The sequence below is a fragment of the Panicum virgatum genome, chromosome 2K, assembly GCF_016808335.1.
Source record: "Panicum virgatum strain AP13 chromosome 2K, P.virgatum_v5, whole genome shotgun sequence".
Lineage (NCBI taxonomy): Eukaryota > Viridiplantae > Streptophyta > Magnoliopsida > Poales > Poaceae > Panicum > Panicum virgatum.
The window spans coordinates 298,811-315,540 of record NC_053137.1 but is presented as its reverse complement, the minus strand read 5'-3'; the positions used below and the strand labels follow the sequence as shown (position 1 = coordinate 315,540).

The following is a 16,730-nucleotide window of genomic DNA, read 5'->3' as shown; positions in this document are numbered from 1 at the left end:
AAACCATGTCATAAATCTAAAGCCACCCAGTTTGAACTAAAACTGAGAGGCCAACAAGATTGATAAAATTTTTGAAACTATTCTTATATCTAATGTCATCAATATAATTATCAGTTGTAATTCAAATTTTATCAATTCGAGTCAAAGAAGGCATTAAGATAAAAAAGTACTAGCATACCCTTGCCACCCTTTGGGTCCGCGGGTGCGACGCTCCTCTGGTGGCGGGCGCGGTGACCGCGGCCACGGCGACGGTGACCTCGAGCTTCATGCCGGTGGCGCCGTGGCCGGGGACGCTGCAGATGAAGTAGCGGTTGCCCGGGGCGGCAAGCTTGACGGTGGCGTGGCGCCGCCGGTGTAGGACTTGACGGAGCAGGCGTCGTAGGCGGCCTTGGTGACCTCGGTGACGTCGTGCCACGCCGCGTACTCGAACGCTGGTACATACATACAGAGGTCAGGAACATGGATCAATGAGTGAGTTTTCGCTGCTGGATCCTACGTCGTGCTAACTGCTACAGAAGCCGCCAGCAGGCAGCAGCGGCTGGAGAGGACAAAGGGGAATCTTGGCCTAGTTTGGTTAGGCGGTGAAAAAAATTTCATGAAAACTTTTCACTCCTTTGACTACTAATTAGAGGTATTAAATAAACAGATTTACTCGTCTTAAGGTGATTTAAATCTTGTACTGGTGTAAGTCGACGACATGAATCGTCTGATCAGTAACCAACGGGCCTGATGATTTTGTATGTTTACCGCCCATTTGATCGTTATTGGACCCGTCGTTCTGTCTTCTAAAGCCCATCTCTGTGTTAGCGGGTTTGTGATTGTAACTGAGACCTGTTTTTGTTCTCACAGTCCTATCTCACGAGTCACGACTCACCTCCGTGACTCTTCATCCGTTCCTTTCTCCTGTGCCTCCTCCGTTCCCATTTTCGATTTGTTACGGACAGAGGCGGAGGGCTTCTGCTGGGCTCGCCGACGGCGCGCACCTGAGAGGCAACCCCGCTCACCGCTGCTCACCATTGGCACATGGGCCGTGGGGTTGCTCGTCGCCTCACTGGGGGGACAGAGGCGAAAGGGGAAGCTCGTGGTCAACGCTTCACCGGCGACGTCGAGGAAGGTAGGTCTCCTTCTTATGCCTCTTTAAATGTTGTCGTTGTCCTGTTTCCCTGATGCCCTGTTGGATGGAGGCCCGTGTGGGCAGGTAGCAGCCAGCCAAGCAAGTCTGTGTGGGCACTAGGGTTTCAGCCTAGTTTTGTGCAATTCACGATAATGTCGATTTGTGGTTTGATTTGTTGATTTATGGTTCGATTCGTCGATGCGTGTTTTGATTTTTGGTTCGGTTTGAGGTATGTGGCTGATGCCCTCCTTATTCCTGTGATTGCCCCTTGTTTCCTTGGGTTAGATCTGCTCGAGAGGTCAATTCCTTTGGCATGACGAGCTTTGGTGATTCCTCTCAATAGCAACTTGTTGTCTGGGTGGATTGATACGCAGAACTTCAGGGATGTCGATGCGGGGCTGCTGGTGAAAATGTGATTAGGTTAGGTATTCAGCATTGCTTTTGCACTAGGCATACTACTCTACCTGTCCTTGTCTCCAATTTCGTTAGGTGCATAGTAGTAGTGGTGCGTGCCTTTAATTGTTTTGATCATTAGAATACATGAGCCTCTAGTTGTTGTGTCAGAGAAGTAATTTAGTCTTCATAGTGGTAGTGTTTAATGTTAGCTAAGCATTAATCCCTTTTTGCTTGCAATGTAGTCTCATTTTTTTGTTCACAGGGTCAGCACTTATGACAAGCTAAAAGGCTACTAGAAAGGTGCCATGGTGGGTTCTAATCATTGTGCATTGCATATAGAAATTTCTGCTAAGATGTGATTTTTTTTAAAAAATCTGAGATTACTTAATCTGAGTTATGTTACTCCCTTCTCTGTTCTAGGTTTTAAGTACTTGGAATTATCTAATTTTACTTCAATGTCAAATAAATGCAGAATCTACATTATTATTGTCTGGCTATATATTTGGTGTGCCTACATGCCTTGTCTCCCTGTTGATCTATTTTGAGCTTTTAAGTGAGTTCATTCTGAATATATGATGTATATCTTCATTCATTTTGTGTGCTGTAGGATGAGTAGATATAGTATGCTGTTTTTTGTCCCCTGCACTACAGTCTGCAGCTATTTTGCTTATTGCATTATTGTTGGTAATGTTATGCAAACTGTAACATGTATCACAATAGATTCCATTTTAATTGGATACTTTTGGTAAGTATTAGTGTGAATTTTCTAGTCGGCATCTGCTACTATTTTTAGTTGTCTTTTATTTTCAGATGTGCATCAGGCATATATGTTCCTCATTTTTTTCTAGAATGTGACAGGTAGGTTCCTCCTTATTTTCTTTAGCATATGTATGCCGAGCATTTAAGTTTGTTTCATTTTTGTTGAGAACCTGTCCATTAGCTTTTGTTTTGGCTGTATTTTGGAGAACATGATCATTTTTTATAGCTGAATTCTGTTGTCCTTCTTATATTAGCTAAAATTTCAGAATTATTATACTAGAACTACACCCTCAATTAGTATTGTAATTTTCTAGTTTGTTACCGTGAATCGTGAAATATGAAAATGTGCATTACTTCACTAGGATTTCTATGCCAAATTTTACCCAAGTCTTTTTATTTCTTCCTACTATTTTTTTCTTGAATTGCATGAGTATAGTTGAGGAGTTGAGGGAGGGAGAACTCAGGTGAAGAACTTTTCCTTTGTTTATAGTGGCTATAAAATGATAAGTAACTGGATTCCCTGATATAAGAGCTTTCTTTATATTCTCTAATTTAATAAAAAAACTGATAGCTTATGTTCTTGTTGCTTGTACTTGTCATGCTTTGTTCAAGCTAAAGAGCTACCAGATTCAATCTCTCTTTTTTCCTGATTTGTTTGTTTGTCATTGTTGTTCTGATTTAAAAATGATTGTTCTCTGTTTTGATTTGGTCAGTATCAATTTGGTGTATATAAAGTCATAAGCATTTAGGTTTGCAGCCACCACCGCCTCAATCATTCCCTTTTCACAGCCACCACCGCCTCAATCATTCCCTTTTCACCTGTGGTTCCAGTTATTCTCGAGATAGTTTAGAAAAAAATGCTTATGAGTATCAGTTAATTTTGTAGTAGTCTTGGGTAAACTGTAAGCTACCAATTCGTAACTAGGATGGTTTGCTACTTGTGGTTAAAAAATATTACTTTATGTATCGTCTTAACATACTTTTGGGTTTTGAATTTTCGCATTTCCGTTGTGGTTACCATATAAGCATTGAGAGGCTAGTTGATTCAACGAGTTCTGATGGTCTCTAGTGTTATCTGTGGCTGCTGATGGGTTACTTTTGATTTTAATTAATTAGCACTTCTGATCAGTGGCTATAAATTACAAGTAACTTATGCTAGAATTACACTGTGATTTAGTAATGTAATTTTCTATTATGGTATTGTACAATATATCTTCCTCTTTCCCAGTCAAATGAACAACCATGGGCGTTTAGTGTTTACAAGTCTTGTGGCATCTTTACTGAAGCTAAGTGATGCTAGATTGGCCTTTATTGCTTTGGTGCCTTGCTGGGATAAACTGTCCTCTTCAACCTGATCTGTATGCTAGCTCTTTATTTAGTTCTGAGTCATAAGTACATTTATAACTTTAACATATCAATATTAAGTTAAATGATAATAGCTATAGCTACTTGCCAAGATTATAATATGGTACTATGGCAATCCTAGCATGTCTCTTTTCGTGATATTGTAAAATGCTACCTTTTCCAAGATTTAACTATGTTTGTCTGCGCTCTTTTGTTTGCGCTTGCTTCGGAAGACAGCAGCGAGCATCGATTTCGTCTAGCAGTAGCAGCCTTTGGCCTTTCATTTTCGGATTGACGGCAACAATTCGAGCTAGACATCAGTGCAGGTACTGGTCATTCATTTTCTACAGATCGGTTTGGTCACTTGATTCTTCACTACGCAACGATAATATTAGCTCGATAGTAGCACTAACCTCCTCAATTCAACTGCTCAGCTGGTTTTATGATTTTGTCTCATTGAATTTCTAGTAGTTCTATTCAAAGCAGCTCAACATGGATTCATTTTGTGAAGTGTGAAGTGTCTTTCTTGAGGCTTTAGTGTAGCAATAATGATATACTCTTCGTGCATTCATTGTCATAGCTTTTAAGATTCTTTTTATTTCAAGTTTGATCTGGATTGCTTCTTGGCCATAATGTTGTAGGGACATAATAGTAGCCGTTCATGCCTTTTATTAGTTTGACCAATTGAATACATGACCTCTAGCTCTTCTATTCAGTGAAGTAATCTTGGCCTCCATTTCTGGTCGTTAGTGTGCCATCAGTTCTTCACCACTGATTTTGTAATCAAGTCAAGTCCAAGAGCTAACCGACAACATTGTTTTATTTAGAGCTACAGTACAGCCATCTGTGCTTATTAGTGTTAGCTTGTGTTAATCCATTTTTCTTGCACCGCAGTCTTAGTTTTGTTAGCCCGTAATTAGTGAGAGCTCTCTTTTGCTTTTGCTTCTACCTCCGGATACTTATAAGTAGTGTGTGTAAATTTTACACTGCTACCACTTATGTAATTCTAACATAACTATACTATAATTTTTTTATATTATTTCATTTTTTCAAGGAAATATTTTGTTTAAATTTGACTTACACTAATCATAATGTTGTTTGTGGTGATGTTGTTTTGTGGTCGTATACTGATATCATCAGTAGTGTTGTATTTAATCTGTCTAGTGAAATTTGATATTTTACCAAGCTGCAAGCTGCATGTAAGCTGCCTACTCTTATATGTGAGAAATGTTGTCAAATAGACCGTGGAATTTGATGTTTTCTTTTGTTCAGCTGTCAAGCTTCTTAAAAATACACCACTTATTTTAAGCTGCAAGCTGCATGTAAGCTGCCTACTCTTATATGTAAAAGTGTTTTTTTTTGCAAAACTTGTTGCATAGCTATTATTGTCGCTATTTTCCCTCCGGAGAGTGTCCCTTTCTGCAGCTAGATTTTTCATATATATGCTAATTAGCAGGCTATATCTCTTAGATTGGCCCCCTATGGATGACTTCAAGGTGCACCACTTATCTAGACTAAACAATTCATTTTCATGGAGATATTTGTTTCATCCACCAGGCTACAAGCTAATATGTATTCCATTGTTGGTCTAGTAGTTTATAAGCTAACATATTTTTTTAAGTTATTGTAGAGTAGTTGTTGTTGACTAGCCCATCTAGCTCTGGAACGGAATGTAATCTCAACTCTAACAGAATGTAATTTCAATCTGTTGTACTGATTTCTAATTTTTTTAAAAAAATTACATGCCCTTTCTTTTAAATTTACTCCATATCAAGTTTATATAATTTCTATATTATCTCTATATATTTAAGTCTTACCTGTTCTTTCTGTATTACAAGATTAGATTAATTCTTTGACTAGTCAAGTTGAGATGGTGATAACACAAGTTAAAGAAGTTTGTATAGTGACATGGCTAAACCATGATCACAACCATCCATTACTAAGTCCAGACCTATCTAAACTGTAAAATTCTCATTGCGATTGAACATTTCAAAGCCTTCTCTGATTTTCATTCTCCTGGTCTTGTGATTGTACTGTTGTGCCTTGTGCTTGTACTACCGTTGCTCTTGTGTTGTTTTCAATTTCTGCCAAATTCTCTGCTTCAATTGATATACATGCATCTTGATCTGAGTTATTACTGTTTCCTTCATGAATCTGCTCTATTGTTGTGCACAGGTGGCCGTCATGTGGTTGGGGCACAAGTCTGCCGTCTTTCCTCCTTAGTCTATGCATTGATGTCTATTGTATTTTTTTTCTTTTCTTTAGTGATGTTTGGTTGGCCTGCGTGCATTACAATAGAAGGGGTCTGCCTACAATGCAGTCATTTCATTTCTATCAGGCTTTTAAGTGACATTTATTTTACTCTATTTTAATTATAGCCCACTAATGCTCTTTTTATAGTATTTTGGAATATCATAATTTTTTTTAAGCTTTTAATTCATTATGCAAGTTAAAATCATTGCTAGGCTTAGTATGTTTTGGGCTCAACCTTTAATAATAAATCCACACTTGGACAGACAGTCAGCAACTGTTGTGGGCTGTTTGTTCAACTTGGGCTGTCTGTTAATGGATCCATTACCAAACAACCCACATCTCAACAAATAGCCCACGACAGGACAACAGATAGCCCAAAACAGTAAAAAACATTGCTAACGGGCACAGTCAGACCTGTTACAAAAAATGGGCACACAACAACAGTACAAATGGCCCGGTTAGTTCAACCACCAGAACTAGTATTCAAAATTTTGAATAACTATTTTATGGACATTTGGATGGACATCCAACGGTCCAGGCTAGTGACTTACATATAGTAAAATGTAAGTCACCCAAAACAGTGACTTACAAATATGTAAATGTAAGTCACCTTATAAGGAGACAGACCCTTAAATAAAATCTAATTACAAAATAATTTTCATAATCATGGTACTGTAGTATGTGCTGTAGCTAATAAGGTCTTTGACCACATGATTGGAGAATGATTAGGTGTGGTTACTGTAGCATCACTGTAGCCAATTATGATGGAACTTGACTCATTAGATTCGTCTCGAAAAGTTACACTCATTCATGGAAAGATTTCGCAAATAAACTTCGTTTAGTACTTCATACATACATTCGTCTTTTTGTGAAATTTTTTTCACGTTATGAACCAAACACGACCCTCATCTTACACATGGTGTCGCCCTGGACGGAAGGCCTGCTTGGTGGACCAAGCGTTGTAGCTGGTGCCGCTGCCTCCGGTAAAAAATGACGTTTAGGACAGCATTTAGCATAGTTTTTTTATTTCTACTCCTATTAAGGGCTAGTTTGGGATGCTGGGATTAATCCCCGAGGCTTCGCTCCCCGCCCCCCCCCCCCCCCCCCCCCCCCCCCGTCAGAACCCAGGGGTGCGCTCTCCCCGCAGGGTGCCCATCCCGGGCAGCACTTGGCGCCTCCCTCCCCTGGTCCCCCTCCCCTGGTCCTGCGGGATCACTACTCCCTGCTGCTGCTTCCTGCTGCGCTGCTTCCGGCTGCTGCTGGCTGCTGCTGCTGGCTGCTAGTAGGCTGCTCGGCTACTGCTGCTGCAGCCAAGAGCAGCCCACTCCAGCCCTCAAACACGGTGAATATATTCAATAGATCAATTCTGCGACGTACACACACTTTGGCATTTTGGCATGTAACTCGAAATCCCAGCACATGTGAAAACTCAAAATCTGCGACGTACAAAATATATTCAATTCATTCTCAACCGATCGCAATGCAAGCCAGAGTAGTTTTCCATCGATCAAATCCAAACACGTCCAATTCATCCATCACACAACAGGATAAAATTCTTGAGAAATTCATGAAGACAGAAGCAGAAGCTGCACTTGCATGTCTCGTGGCAGGCTAACAGCAGAAGTAGAAGCACACGGTGAACAGGCTGCCAAAGGAAGAAAGAAACAATACTAGGCATCATCATCAGGAGTAAAAATATGATCAGTAGGAATTAAAATTTAATGATAGTAGATCAGTTTGTATGGCAAGAAAAGATAATAGTTAGCCATGCTACCAGTAGTCCAAAAAAGGTCATGATGCAACGATCAGTGGCAGACTAAATAGCCACTGGGAAGCATTTCAGCCCTTACAAATTGTTGTGCCGTGGCAGTACTTTCACCACCCCCTGAACCACTCAAAGATCTCTCATAGACCTGAAATATACAGGAATATAAACACAGGAAACAATAATTCCCTTGAGTAATTTACCATGTTAGCAAGTTAGGCAAAGGAAAAAAAGGTTCATATCTATACACACCACAAGACTGCCATCCTCCAGGGTGGTTGTGTATCTCAGTGTCCAAAAATCTCTTGCAGGAACTAAAGTAGTAGGAGCATACATCTGAAGGCACAACCAAGAACAATATATAAGAGCCTGTTATTCTTCAACAAATGGAATGATCAGAAACAAATGCTAACCTGCATGGAAACAAGCTCAATGGTCCCACCATTTCCAGCTCGTAACATTGTAAAGACTTCAAGACCCCGACAATCACGAAACCAACTTGGACGGTCTTTCAAGATCTCCACAATCTATCAAGCAAGCTATCATAAGAAACCTCCAGAGAATTTACTAAGAGCAACAGTATGTTCCTACCATCATATAGAGAAAACAACAATGTTTATCCCATGGACACCAACAACAGATAAAACAGTTTCAATGTGTATCCCATGGAAACTTACAGCAGAAATTCTTCAAGTAATAATAAGTTTGCGTCCCTAATAAGTTCTGAACAAAGCGCCAAAGCATAAGCTACCTTTGTTGGTTCCAGGTTCACAAGACCACAGGTTCACAAGACCACATGCAACCATGTGAAACAGTCACAATACCGAAAGAATCCGGACCAGGCTAATAAAAAGAGAGAGATCAATATAAGCATGTTCCAATGCACTTAATTTTCATGTCTGGGTATGGAACCTCGGAAATTTTTTAACCCACCTTCATCCCAGGCATCTGGACCCAATCAATAGCAGTTCCTGTAGCCTTTGAGAGGAACTCTGTCAAGGTCTCCTCAGCTATTGAGAGGAGCCTGGCCCAAAAGGGGAAAAAGATTAGCATAGACGGTAATAAATTAAATTAAAGTGGCCCCCACCCCAAGTTTCGCAGCAAATTAGGCTGACTTACCCTGATGGATTACTTGCATCTCTTAGGTTGGCAGGAGTGGTCACATGTGATTGACAGCTCGTGTCATTTGTTAATGAAGGCTGCAAACAGCATATAATGTTATCAGAGGAAGACAAGATCCACCATGGGCATCCATATATGTATGAGCTTCAACAAACAACAAAATGTTATAATATGGCTTCTCATTGACAAAACCTAGACTTACATTCTGCAGCTGCTGCTTCATGTACGCATTCTCGTGAACCAGCTGGGAGACCTGCTTCTGCAGACGCTCATTCTCCTCCATGAGAAGCTTGTTCATCGCAGTCAACTTTCTGTTCACGGCCTGGAGCCTGGAAGACTCCTTGCGCTGCTTATCACGGCATCTAACACCATGAACAATGGACAGCGAATTCAGCAAGAGCGGACAAATAGAAACAAAACCCCCAAGAACAACACAATCTGCTATCTAGTTCTAGCTTACCTGATCCAAAAAAGTAAGAGACGATAATCTTGGAGTGGATCTTGCCATATACTTTCGACATATCACAATCATCCATACCTTGCCATATACTTGATTGAAATGTGCCAGCTAAAGATATACACCTGGTACAGGGAAAAAGAACTCCCAATCCTATACCCATTTCCCGGGAAGCACAGCCATCTGAAGCAAATCAGTATGTAATGTGATACAGCTGCAGCTACGCCTCAATTCTGCTAAACAAGGCACCTAATTCTGCTGAATTCTCAAGAAGTCTACCTCGTACTTCTTGAGAATTATACTACTGCTGACTACTACTGTATACTAGATCAGAGCCTCGATCAAGAAGGAAGGAGGAGATGAGAGATACTAGCTAGTAGCTAATTAACTAGCAGGAGGAGTAGCAGTGCTTAGATAGATAGAAGGCAAGCATGAGTCTTGAAGTTTTTTATAACTCCGGCGCTTATTCAGCATCACCCCTTCCTGATTCTTTCCCCCGGCACTAGCTTGCACATAATTGGATTACGCCAGCACCCAATCGGATCGGAACAGGCAGCGGCAAGCAGGGCGTGGTGGACGAGGAGAAGGGGGGGAAGGAGCCGACCAACCTTGACGCGTCGACGAGGGCTGGTGACGGCGCGGCGGCTCGGAGGAGATCCGGGAGGCGGCGGTTCGGAGGTGACGGCACGGCGGCTAGGAGGAGACGGAGGAGATCCGGGGAGGCGATGGAGGGCGGCGCGGCCTGGACGGAAGGCGGAGGGGCGGGCGGGCGGCGTGACGGCGGCGCGGCTCGGGAGGCGGAGGCGGAGGCGGAGGCCCAGGGAAGCGCCGCCCCGACTCGGGAGGCGGGGAGCGCCGGCCCCAGGGAAAACGGCGGGGTCGGGTCGGGCTCCCCCTGCGGGTGGGCTTCCAAATGCTGAGAAATTTTGGACCGGGAGGGATTTCCACGTGGGTTGCGAGCCCAGGGAAAATACCGGGAAAAGGCCGGGATGGTGGGCTCCCAAACGAGCCCTAAATGCAGTTGGGACTATGACCCTAAAGAAACAGGGAATTGACTGGCTAGTGCAGCGCGGTGGGTGTTGGGCTGTGCGGCGACGCCTTTTTTTTTTTTTTTGCTCTGCGCTAGCTATTTTGCACTAGGCAAAGTTGAGAATGGTCTAGAACAATGCTTATGTCCTGAATTTTCCTACGGGCAACTCAACAGCTATCTTTGCCACCAGGCCAACCTTCGTAGCACGTCATTCTCAAATATTCATACGAATTCTGCAAGGAGCCAGACGAAGAACTTGACCCGCTGCGGCCCACGGTTCCTCCATGCGAATTCTGCAAACTCGCTTTGTGGTGCTTCCGCTGCCATCAGCGCTTTGTACAAAGCAGAGGTGTTCAGGTATCCTCTAGAATCCTGGATCAGACAAGTGCGGTTGTCTTCTTCCCCTGTCAGGTGGACTTGGGACAGCATGGAGTTTAGCTTGGTGCATTCCCCATTTGCTATTCTTGTCCGTCTGGGTTGCAGCAGGCGATCGATTCCTCCTTCCACGGCTTCTCGCACAGTTGCTTGCGGCTTCGTGGTGTGGCTGTGGAGGGCCGGCAGGAGTTCAGAGAGCGGACGCTCGGGTAACCAGGAGTCATCCCAGAAGGACGTTGCAGCTCCGTTCCCAACCGCTACCGACGTGATTGCACGGTATAGAGGCAGCAGCTCTCGCAGTGAGTCCCAGTGTGCTCCCTGCGCTTCTCCTTCAAGTGTGGCCAGGTTCACCTGCCCTCTTGCCCATCTGGCCCAAGATGAATCGCCGGGTTTGTGTAGACGGTGGATCAGTTTGAGGAGTAAGCACTGGTTCTGTGTTGTTAGCTGTTTGAGACCCAACCCGCCTTGCTTTTTGGGCAGGCACACCTGCTCCCAGGCAACTAAGCATTGGGCTCCCGAGGCCTTGTCCTCCCCTGTCCAGACAAAGGTTCTTCTCTTCTGCTCTAATGCGGCCACAGTTCCTTTTGGGAGTTCCAGGGCGCCCATGGCGTAGATCAGTAGGTTGCCAAGCACCGAGTCTGCTAAAACAGCTCGGCCCATTGTGTTGAGTAGAGCTGCCTTCCATCCTGCGAGATACTTGTCCGCCTTGCTGATCATTGGGACAAAGGTGGACAGTCGTAACTTCTCATGGGATAGTGGCAGTCCAAGATAGGATTGTGGAAATTGTTCCTCCCGGCATCCCAAAATGTCCACACATGTCTGCAGTGTTTCAGCCTCTACATGCATCGGCACCACCGTGCTTTTGTGAAAGTTAATCTTCAGGACAGTTGCCATTGCGAAAGAATCAAGTAGATGCTTTAGCCTAGTTACCGAGTCAACATCTGCACTGACCAAGATTAAGGCCGGGCACGGCATGTTGGCCTCAATCGGATGCTTCACCCCTTGGTCTTGCTGTATCATGCGTTGGAGGACATCAGCTACCAGCAGAAAAAGATACGGAGAGAGTGAATCACCCTGGCGCAGCCCTTTCTTGCATGCGAACCATGGACCTGGTGTGCCATTCACTAGTACCGCGGTCTTGGAAGTGCATAGCATTGTTTGTATCCAATCGCACCAGCGCTCTGGGAAGCCCCTGGCCTCCATTATCTGTCTCAAACTGCTCCAGATGACCGTGTCAAATGCTTTGGCGAAGTCGAGTTTGAGCACAAGTGTGGGCACCCAGCGTTTGTAGCAGCACTGATTTAGTTCCATCGCGTATATGAAAGTTTCCGAGATTGACCGGCCTTACAGGAAGCCTGTTTGGTCGAGGTCAATGAGCCGTGGGAGTTCCCGCTGCATCCTCGTCGTGAGGATCTTGGACGCTGTGGCAGAATCGTCCGAATTAATCCAGCTCAAGTGTGCTAACCATCACTCTAAATGTAATTCCGGCTAACACGCACTTCAAATGGAGTAATCCGGCAGTGCTGTCGGGTAAAATCCCGAAGAATCCACTTATGCTTCGATCGAAACCCAAAGCTTTACATGCAACTCACACGAAGGTGACTCCAGAGAGTACAATATTTCACAAATTCTTACATCACAGAGTCTTAACTTAAATATTACAAACCAAATTTGAAATCTCAGAAAGATACTTGAAATTCAAAATTAAAGTAGTTCAGAGTTCAACTACAGCGGAAATAAAGCGAGTTCTAAACGACGATACAAGATGTCATGATGAAGCCCGTACATGACATCACTCGGCATTGTCATCGTTGGCCGGAGTCGGATCCCACTTCACCGACCAACCAGGAGGTAAAGTACACGGGCAAGTCAAGCTAGCTATTTGATCTTCAAACGTATCACCTGAAAATAAAGTTGAGCCACAAGCAATGCTGAGTATACTAATACTCAGTAAGGCTTACCCGACTATGGGTATACTTAACCCACTACCTAGACATGCAAGGCTTTTGGCTGGAGGGGTTTGTTTCGCCGAAAAGTAACTAAGAGTAAATCCTTAATTTCCAATTTTAGCTTCAAAATTCTAGTTCAATTAACCATTCTAAGTGAGCATCTATCCAATACATACATGGTGGAAAATAATTATTTTTCATCATTCAACCATATTTATCATCATCATTGTTCCACTTCTTACTCTATGTGGCAAAAGTGTTAAGCAGTCTCATTGTCCGTGAGTGGCGGAACGATTCGAATCGAGTTTATTAACCTTGCAAGACAAACCTAACACACACGCATGGGGAGCAAAGTCACCCACGCAACATTTCCCCTTTCTTCTCGTTTCGCAGGACAAGCCCACCGCCCTCGACTACAAGTACGACGACTCTGCACCCGCTGACAGTGGGGTGGTATGTCCCACGCCCCGGTCCAATCAGGTACTTAAGCTTACCGATTACCATATTTCTCGTAATGTGGTTAGTACGTTCAAACGCTTAACAACCACTACCACACACTGCGGCCTTAGTACATTGTCACTAAACCGACGGGGTCCCTTAATCCCGTCGTGAGCCTTATGATTGCAGCATATAGTAGACATTCAACTCCTATAAACTCGCGAGTGACAGGAAATCACTCGACTTCTACCGAATTATTAGCATAGCTGTCTAGCGACCTACACATACTAGTGTTCAAACATAGGTACCTAGGATCATGCAACTAAGATTTCAATCAACTCCTGTAAACTTAAATTCACAAGTATATAGAAACAATAAGTGGCATAATGTTAAAAATAATAGGTCATGCTCCGGGGCTTACCTTCCTGAGCTAAGCTAGCCTTGGGCTCTTCTGAACTTTGGTTCAGGTCTACAGCAACTTCAGTTAGATTGACTTGAGCTTCACGCTGCTCACTCTCGGACTCCGACACCAGCTCGTACGTATCGTCGGCGAGAGTAGTCGTGTCAACATGAAATGCACATGCATGAATTACTAATGGTAACATTTGATTACTTAGTTCACTATAAAGTTGTAGTCCAACAACTCAAGTTAAGTGGTAACACATCTTATTTTCTTTTACTGGACAATCATTTATATAATAGAAAACAACATTAATTAGTTCATAACGGAACTAGGGGTGGTTTTCAAAACCCTACTGATTAGGTAAAAGTTATCTATTTTAATTTTCACTAGCTTAACATGCCTATCTCAAAAAGATAGTTCTTTACATCCTCTGGTCATGAAATTTTTTTACACAGGATGCAAAACTTAATCATCATGCTACTGTAAAAATTTCGGCTACTTTCATGCAGCAGAATAAACATGAAAAACATTTTACATAGCCACTGCTAGAAACATGATTAATTTGTACAGAGCAAACTATGCAAGTAATGGTAGTGAAACTTAAACTGAGTGTTGGTGATCCTATCATGAATCTTCTGTAAAAATTTCAGATTTAAATAATCATTACACAAGGCATGAGAAATAAAGCAAACTATAGTGGAATAGATCAAGATTAATTTATATAGACCATTATACTGAGATAATAAGTCTCAATTTTTTACAGAGTGATTAAGTGAACATAATAGACCTATGGTAAAAATATCAGGTTTTTCCAGGCATAGAAACTATTTTCCTTGATTTAATGTATTTATCCTTACCAAAATCATTTGCTCCAGTTGGGATTAACTAAAAATTCTCAAAGTTTTCCGGTAGAAACTGGGAACCAAACTAAAGGTATTGTAAAGGTTTAAAACAATGAATCATAGTGGAACAACTTGAAGAAATAAAACCATTTAACCTAGGCATACATAATGTCCTAAATAAAACCTATAGCTAGGTGTGTCAACTGGCCACCAAACTTTTACACCAGACTAATCTTATAACATGCAACATACTGACCAAAATTTGTAGCCATGCAGTGTATAGAACTTGAGATCTAATTAAGTGCATAATAAATTTGTATTTAATATAGACAAAAACCACTGATAAAATGAAAAAGTGCATGTAATGAGAATTGTATATCTAGTAACAAGTAACTCATATCAATTGAGTTTGCATTTTCCAATTTTTTTACGAATTTATATCTATTTTACAAGTTCGCTGTTTTTGAAAACAAAAAGAAAAGAAAATGAGATCTTGCATCTAGGCACCTGGAAAGATTTGGGTGATTACAAATAGGTCCCTGGCCGGACTTGGAGCAGGGGAGACGTCGGGCGGCCGAAATCCGGCGGGCGAGGGCCCTAAGTGGGAGAGGCAAGAGGAGGGCGAGATCTACCCCTGGGTGGCTCGGGTGGGTCTCGGGGTGGCCGGAGGTGGCTCGCCGGCGTGGAGCAGGGCCGGCGGCCGGCGGACGGCAGCGGCGCAGCTCTGGCGGCCATGGGCGGTGGTGGCCGGGCCTGGGAGGACTAGTGAGCCAAAGGGGACCCGGTCCCGGGGGCGGCTCGGGTCGAGGGAGGGCGGAGGATGGGGTTCACCGGAGAGGGGCGGCGGCCATGGCTGGCACCGGTGGTGGCGCTCGCATTCCGGCGAGGGGAGAGGGCGCAGGTTGGTCGGGAAGCTTCACCAGGCTGAGGCGAAGCTAGTGGAGGGGTCGTTCGGGGTCGTGAAGGGGAGAAAGGGAGGGCTCCACGGCGAGCCTTGGCTGGCGGTGGAAATGGTGGGCGCCGGCGAGGTGGGTAGCTCTGGGCACTCGTGTGAGGCTCGGCTTGGCCTTTATAGCGGACAGGGAGAGGGGAGGGAGTGCGGGGCGTGGCACTAGGAGCTTGGGCAGGTGTGCGGCGCTCGGGCAGGGGAGCGGTAGGGGCAGGCGCGTGCGGCGAGCGGCGTCGGCGTTGGGCACGTCACGTTGCCGAGCGGCAGTAAAGGCTGGGCAGGGGCGCAGGGAGGAGGGGGTTAGGGCGCTGCAGCAGTGGCGGGACGAAGTGAGCTGGCGTGCACGGCATGGAAGGCCATGAGTGGGAGTGCAGCGAGGAGGGAAGCGGCATTGACGAACGACAGTAGGCTCGCTCCTCGTGTTCCTGGGTCAACGGCGTGCGTGCAGGAGCTCGGTAGCGTCTGGTTGTCGCCGAGCGACCGTCGGGGCACGGATGTCGAGGCGCGGCCGCAGGCGGCCTCAGGTGGCGCAGGCAGCCCTGCTATGCCATGGAGGAAGCAAAGGAGCAGACGAGGAGAAAGGAGAGAGAACAGAGAGAGTAGAGAGAGAAGGGAGAGAGAAAGGGTTTGGGCCAGGTTTGGCTCAAAATTTCCAATGGAAACATGAAAAACTTTCAACACGAAAGTTGTTGAAAATTCAAAATCCTACAACTTTTATTTCAGGCACAAACTCATTTGAAGCTGAGTTTAGGAGTTAAATTTAAATGTTCGATGGATATGGCTTATTGCTCTATTCAAGTTTAATTTCAAATTTTTCTTAAATTTTTGTATAGTAACTTGAAAAAAAATCATGAACATGAAAGTTGTTCCGCATTTAAAACTCTACAACTCTTGTTTTGGGCAAAAGTTTATTTGATCAAGGATTTGAAAGTTATTTTCAAAGCATGTTTTCTTTAATTTGAGTTTATTCCTTATTTCATGTGTCCACCTTTTATTTGAATTTGATTCTTCGTGCAAAATTATAAACATCACTTAGAGTGTATAGTGATGCAATTTGTTTATCATTTCATGGTGAGTGTGAAAGGTACATGAGCACTCTATTTTACACATCTTGCATACATACATACATACATACATACATACATACATACATACATACATACATACATACATACATACATACACACACATGTATTTGTATACATAAGAAATGCATTATTTAATTTAATCTTGATGATTATGCATGATGCTATGTCTAATATCTTATGTTTAGTGTTTTAAACACTCGGGGTGTTACAGACGTCACCTTGATGTCGCAGTTTTGCAGACAAATTGGCCGGAACGCGCCCACGGTCACCGCTGCTGGCATCTTGGGGATCAGCACCACGTAGGAGCGATTGACCCGCTCCAGCTCCACATCCAGGTTGTAGAACGCCTCGAGGAAGGACATGAGGCGCGACTCGACGGACGGCCAGGCTGCTTTGTAGAAGCTCAGACCGAAGCCATCGGGCCCCGGCGCGCATGTCACGTTCAT

At 43.8% G+C, this 16,730-nt stretch overlaps 1 protein-coding gene and 1 long non-coding RNA gene across 4 annotated transcripts; one reads left to right on the top strand and one right to left on the bottom strand.

Moving 5' to 3' along the window:
• The first annotated feature begins 656 nt into the window (after positions 1–656).
• Positions 657–6,026, top strand: LOC120659869. Of its 3 annotated transcripts, none has more exons than XR_005669242.1 (3): positions 657–1,114; positions 1,773–3,939; positions 5,789–6,026. It is a non-coding gene; the product is annotated as an uncharacterized LOC120659869 (long non-coding RNA). The 3 variants fall into 3 exon arrangements; XR_005669241.1 differs by having other exon boundaries at positions 808–1,114; positions 3,851–3,939; XR_005669239.1 differs by having other exon boundaries at positions 809–3,939.
• A 1,277-nt stretch (positions 6,027–7,303) lies between these two features.
• LOC120659120 lies at positions 7,304–16,730 on the bottom strand. The gene is made up of 11 exons (XM_039937178.1): positions 16,494–16,730; positions 11,546–11,626; positions 11,102–11,491; positions 9,819–10,126; positions 8,956–9,115; positions 8,751–8,830; positions 8,565–8,655; positions 8,045–8,158; positions 7,884–7,967; positions 7,717–7,779; positions 7,304–7,511 (listed from the first exon to the last, which is right to left on the bottom strand). Exons 1-11 carry the CDS (start codon positions 16,728–16,730, stop codon positions 7,395–7,397), a joined length of 1,725 nt encoding a protein of 574 aa, XP_039793112.1. The 3' UTR covers positions 7,304–7,394.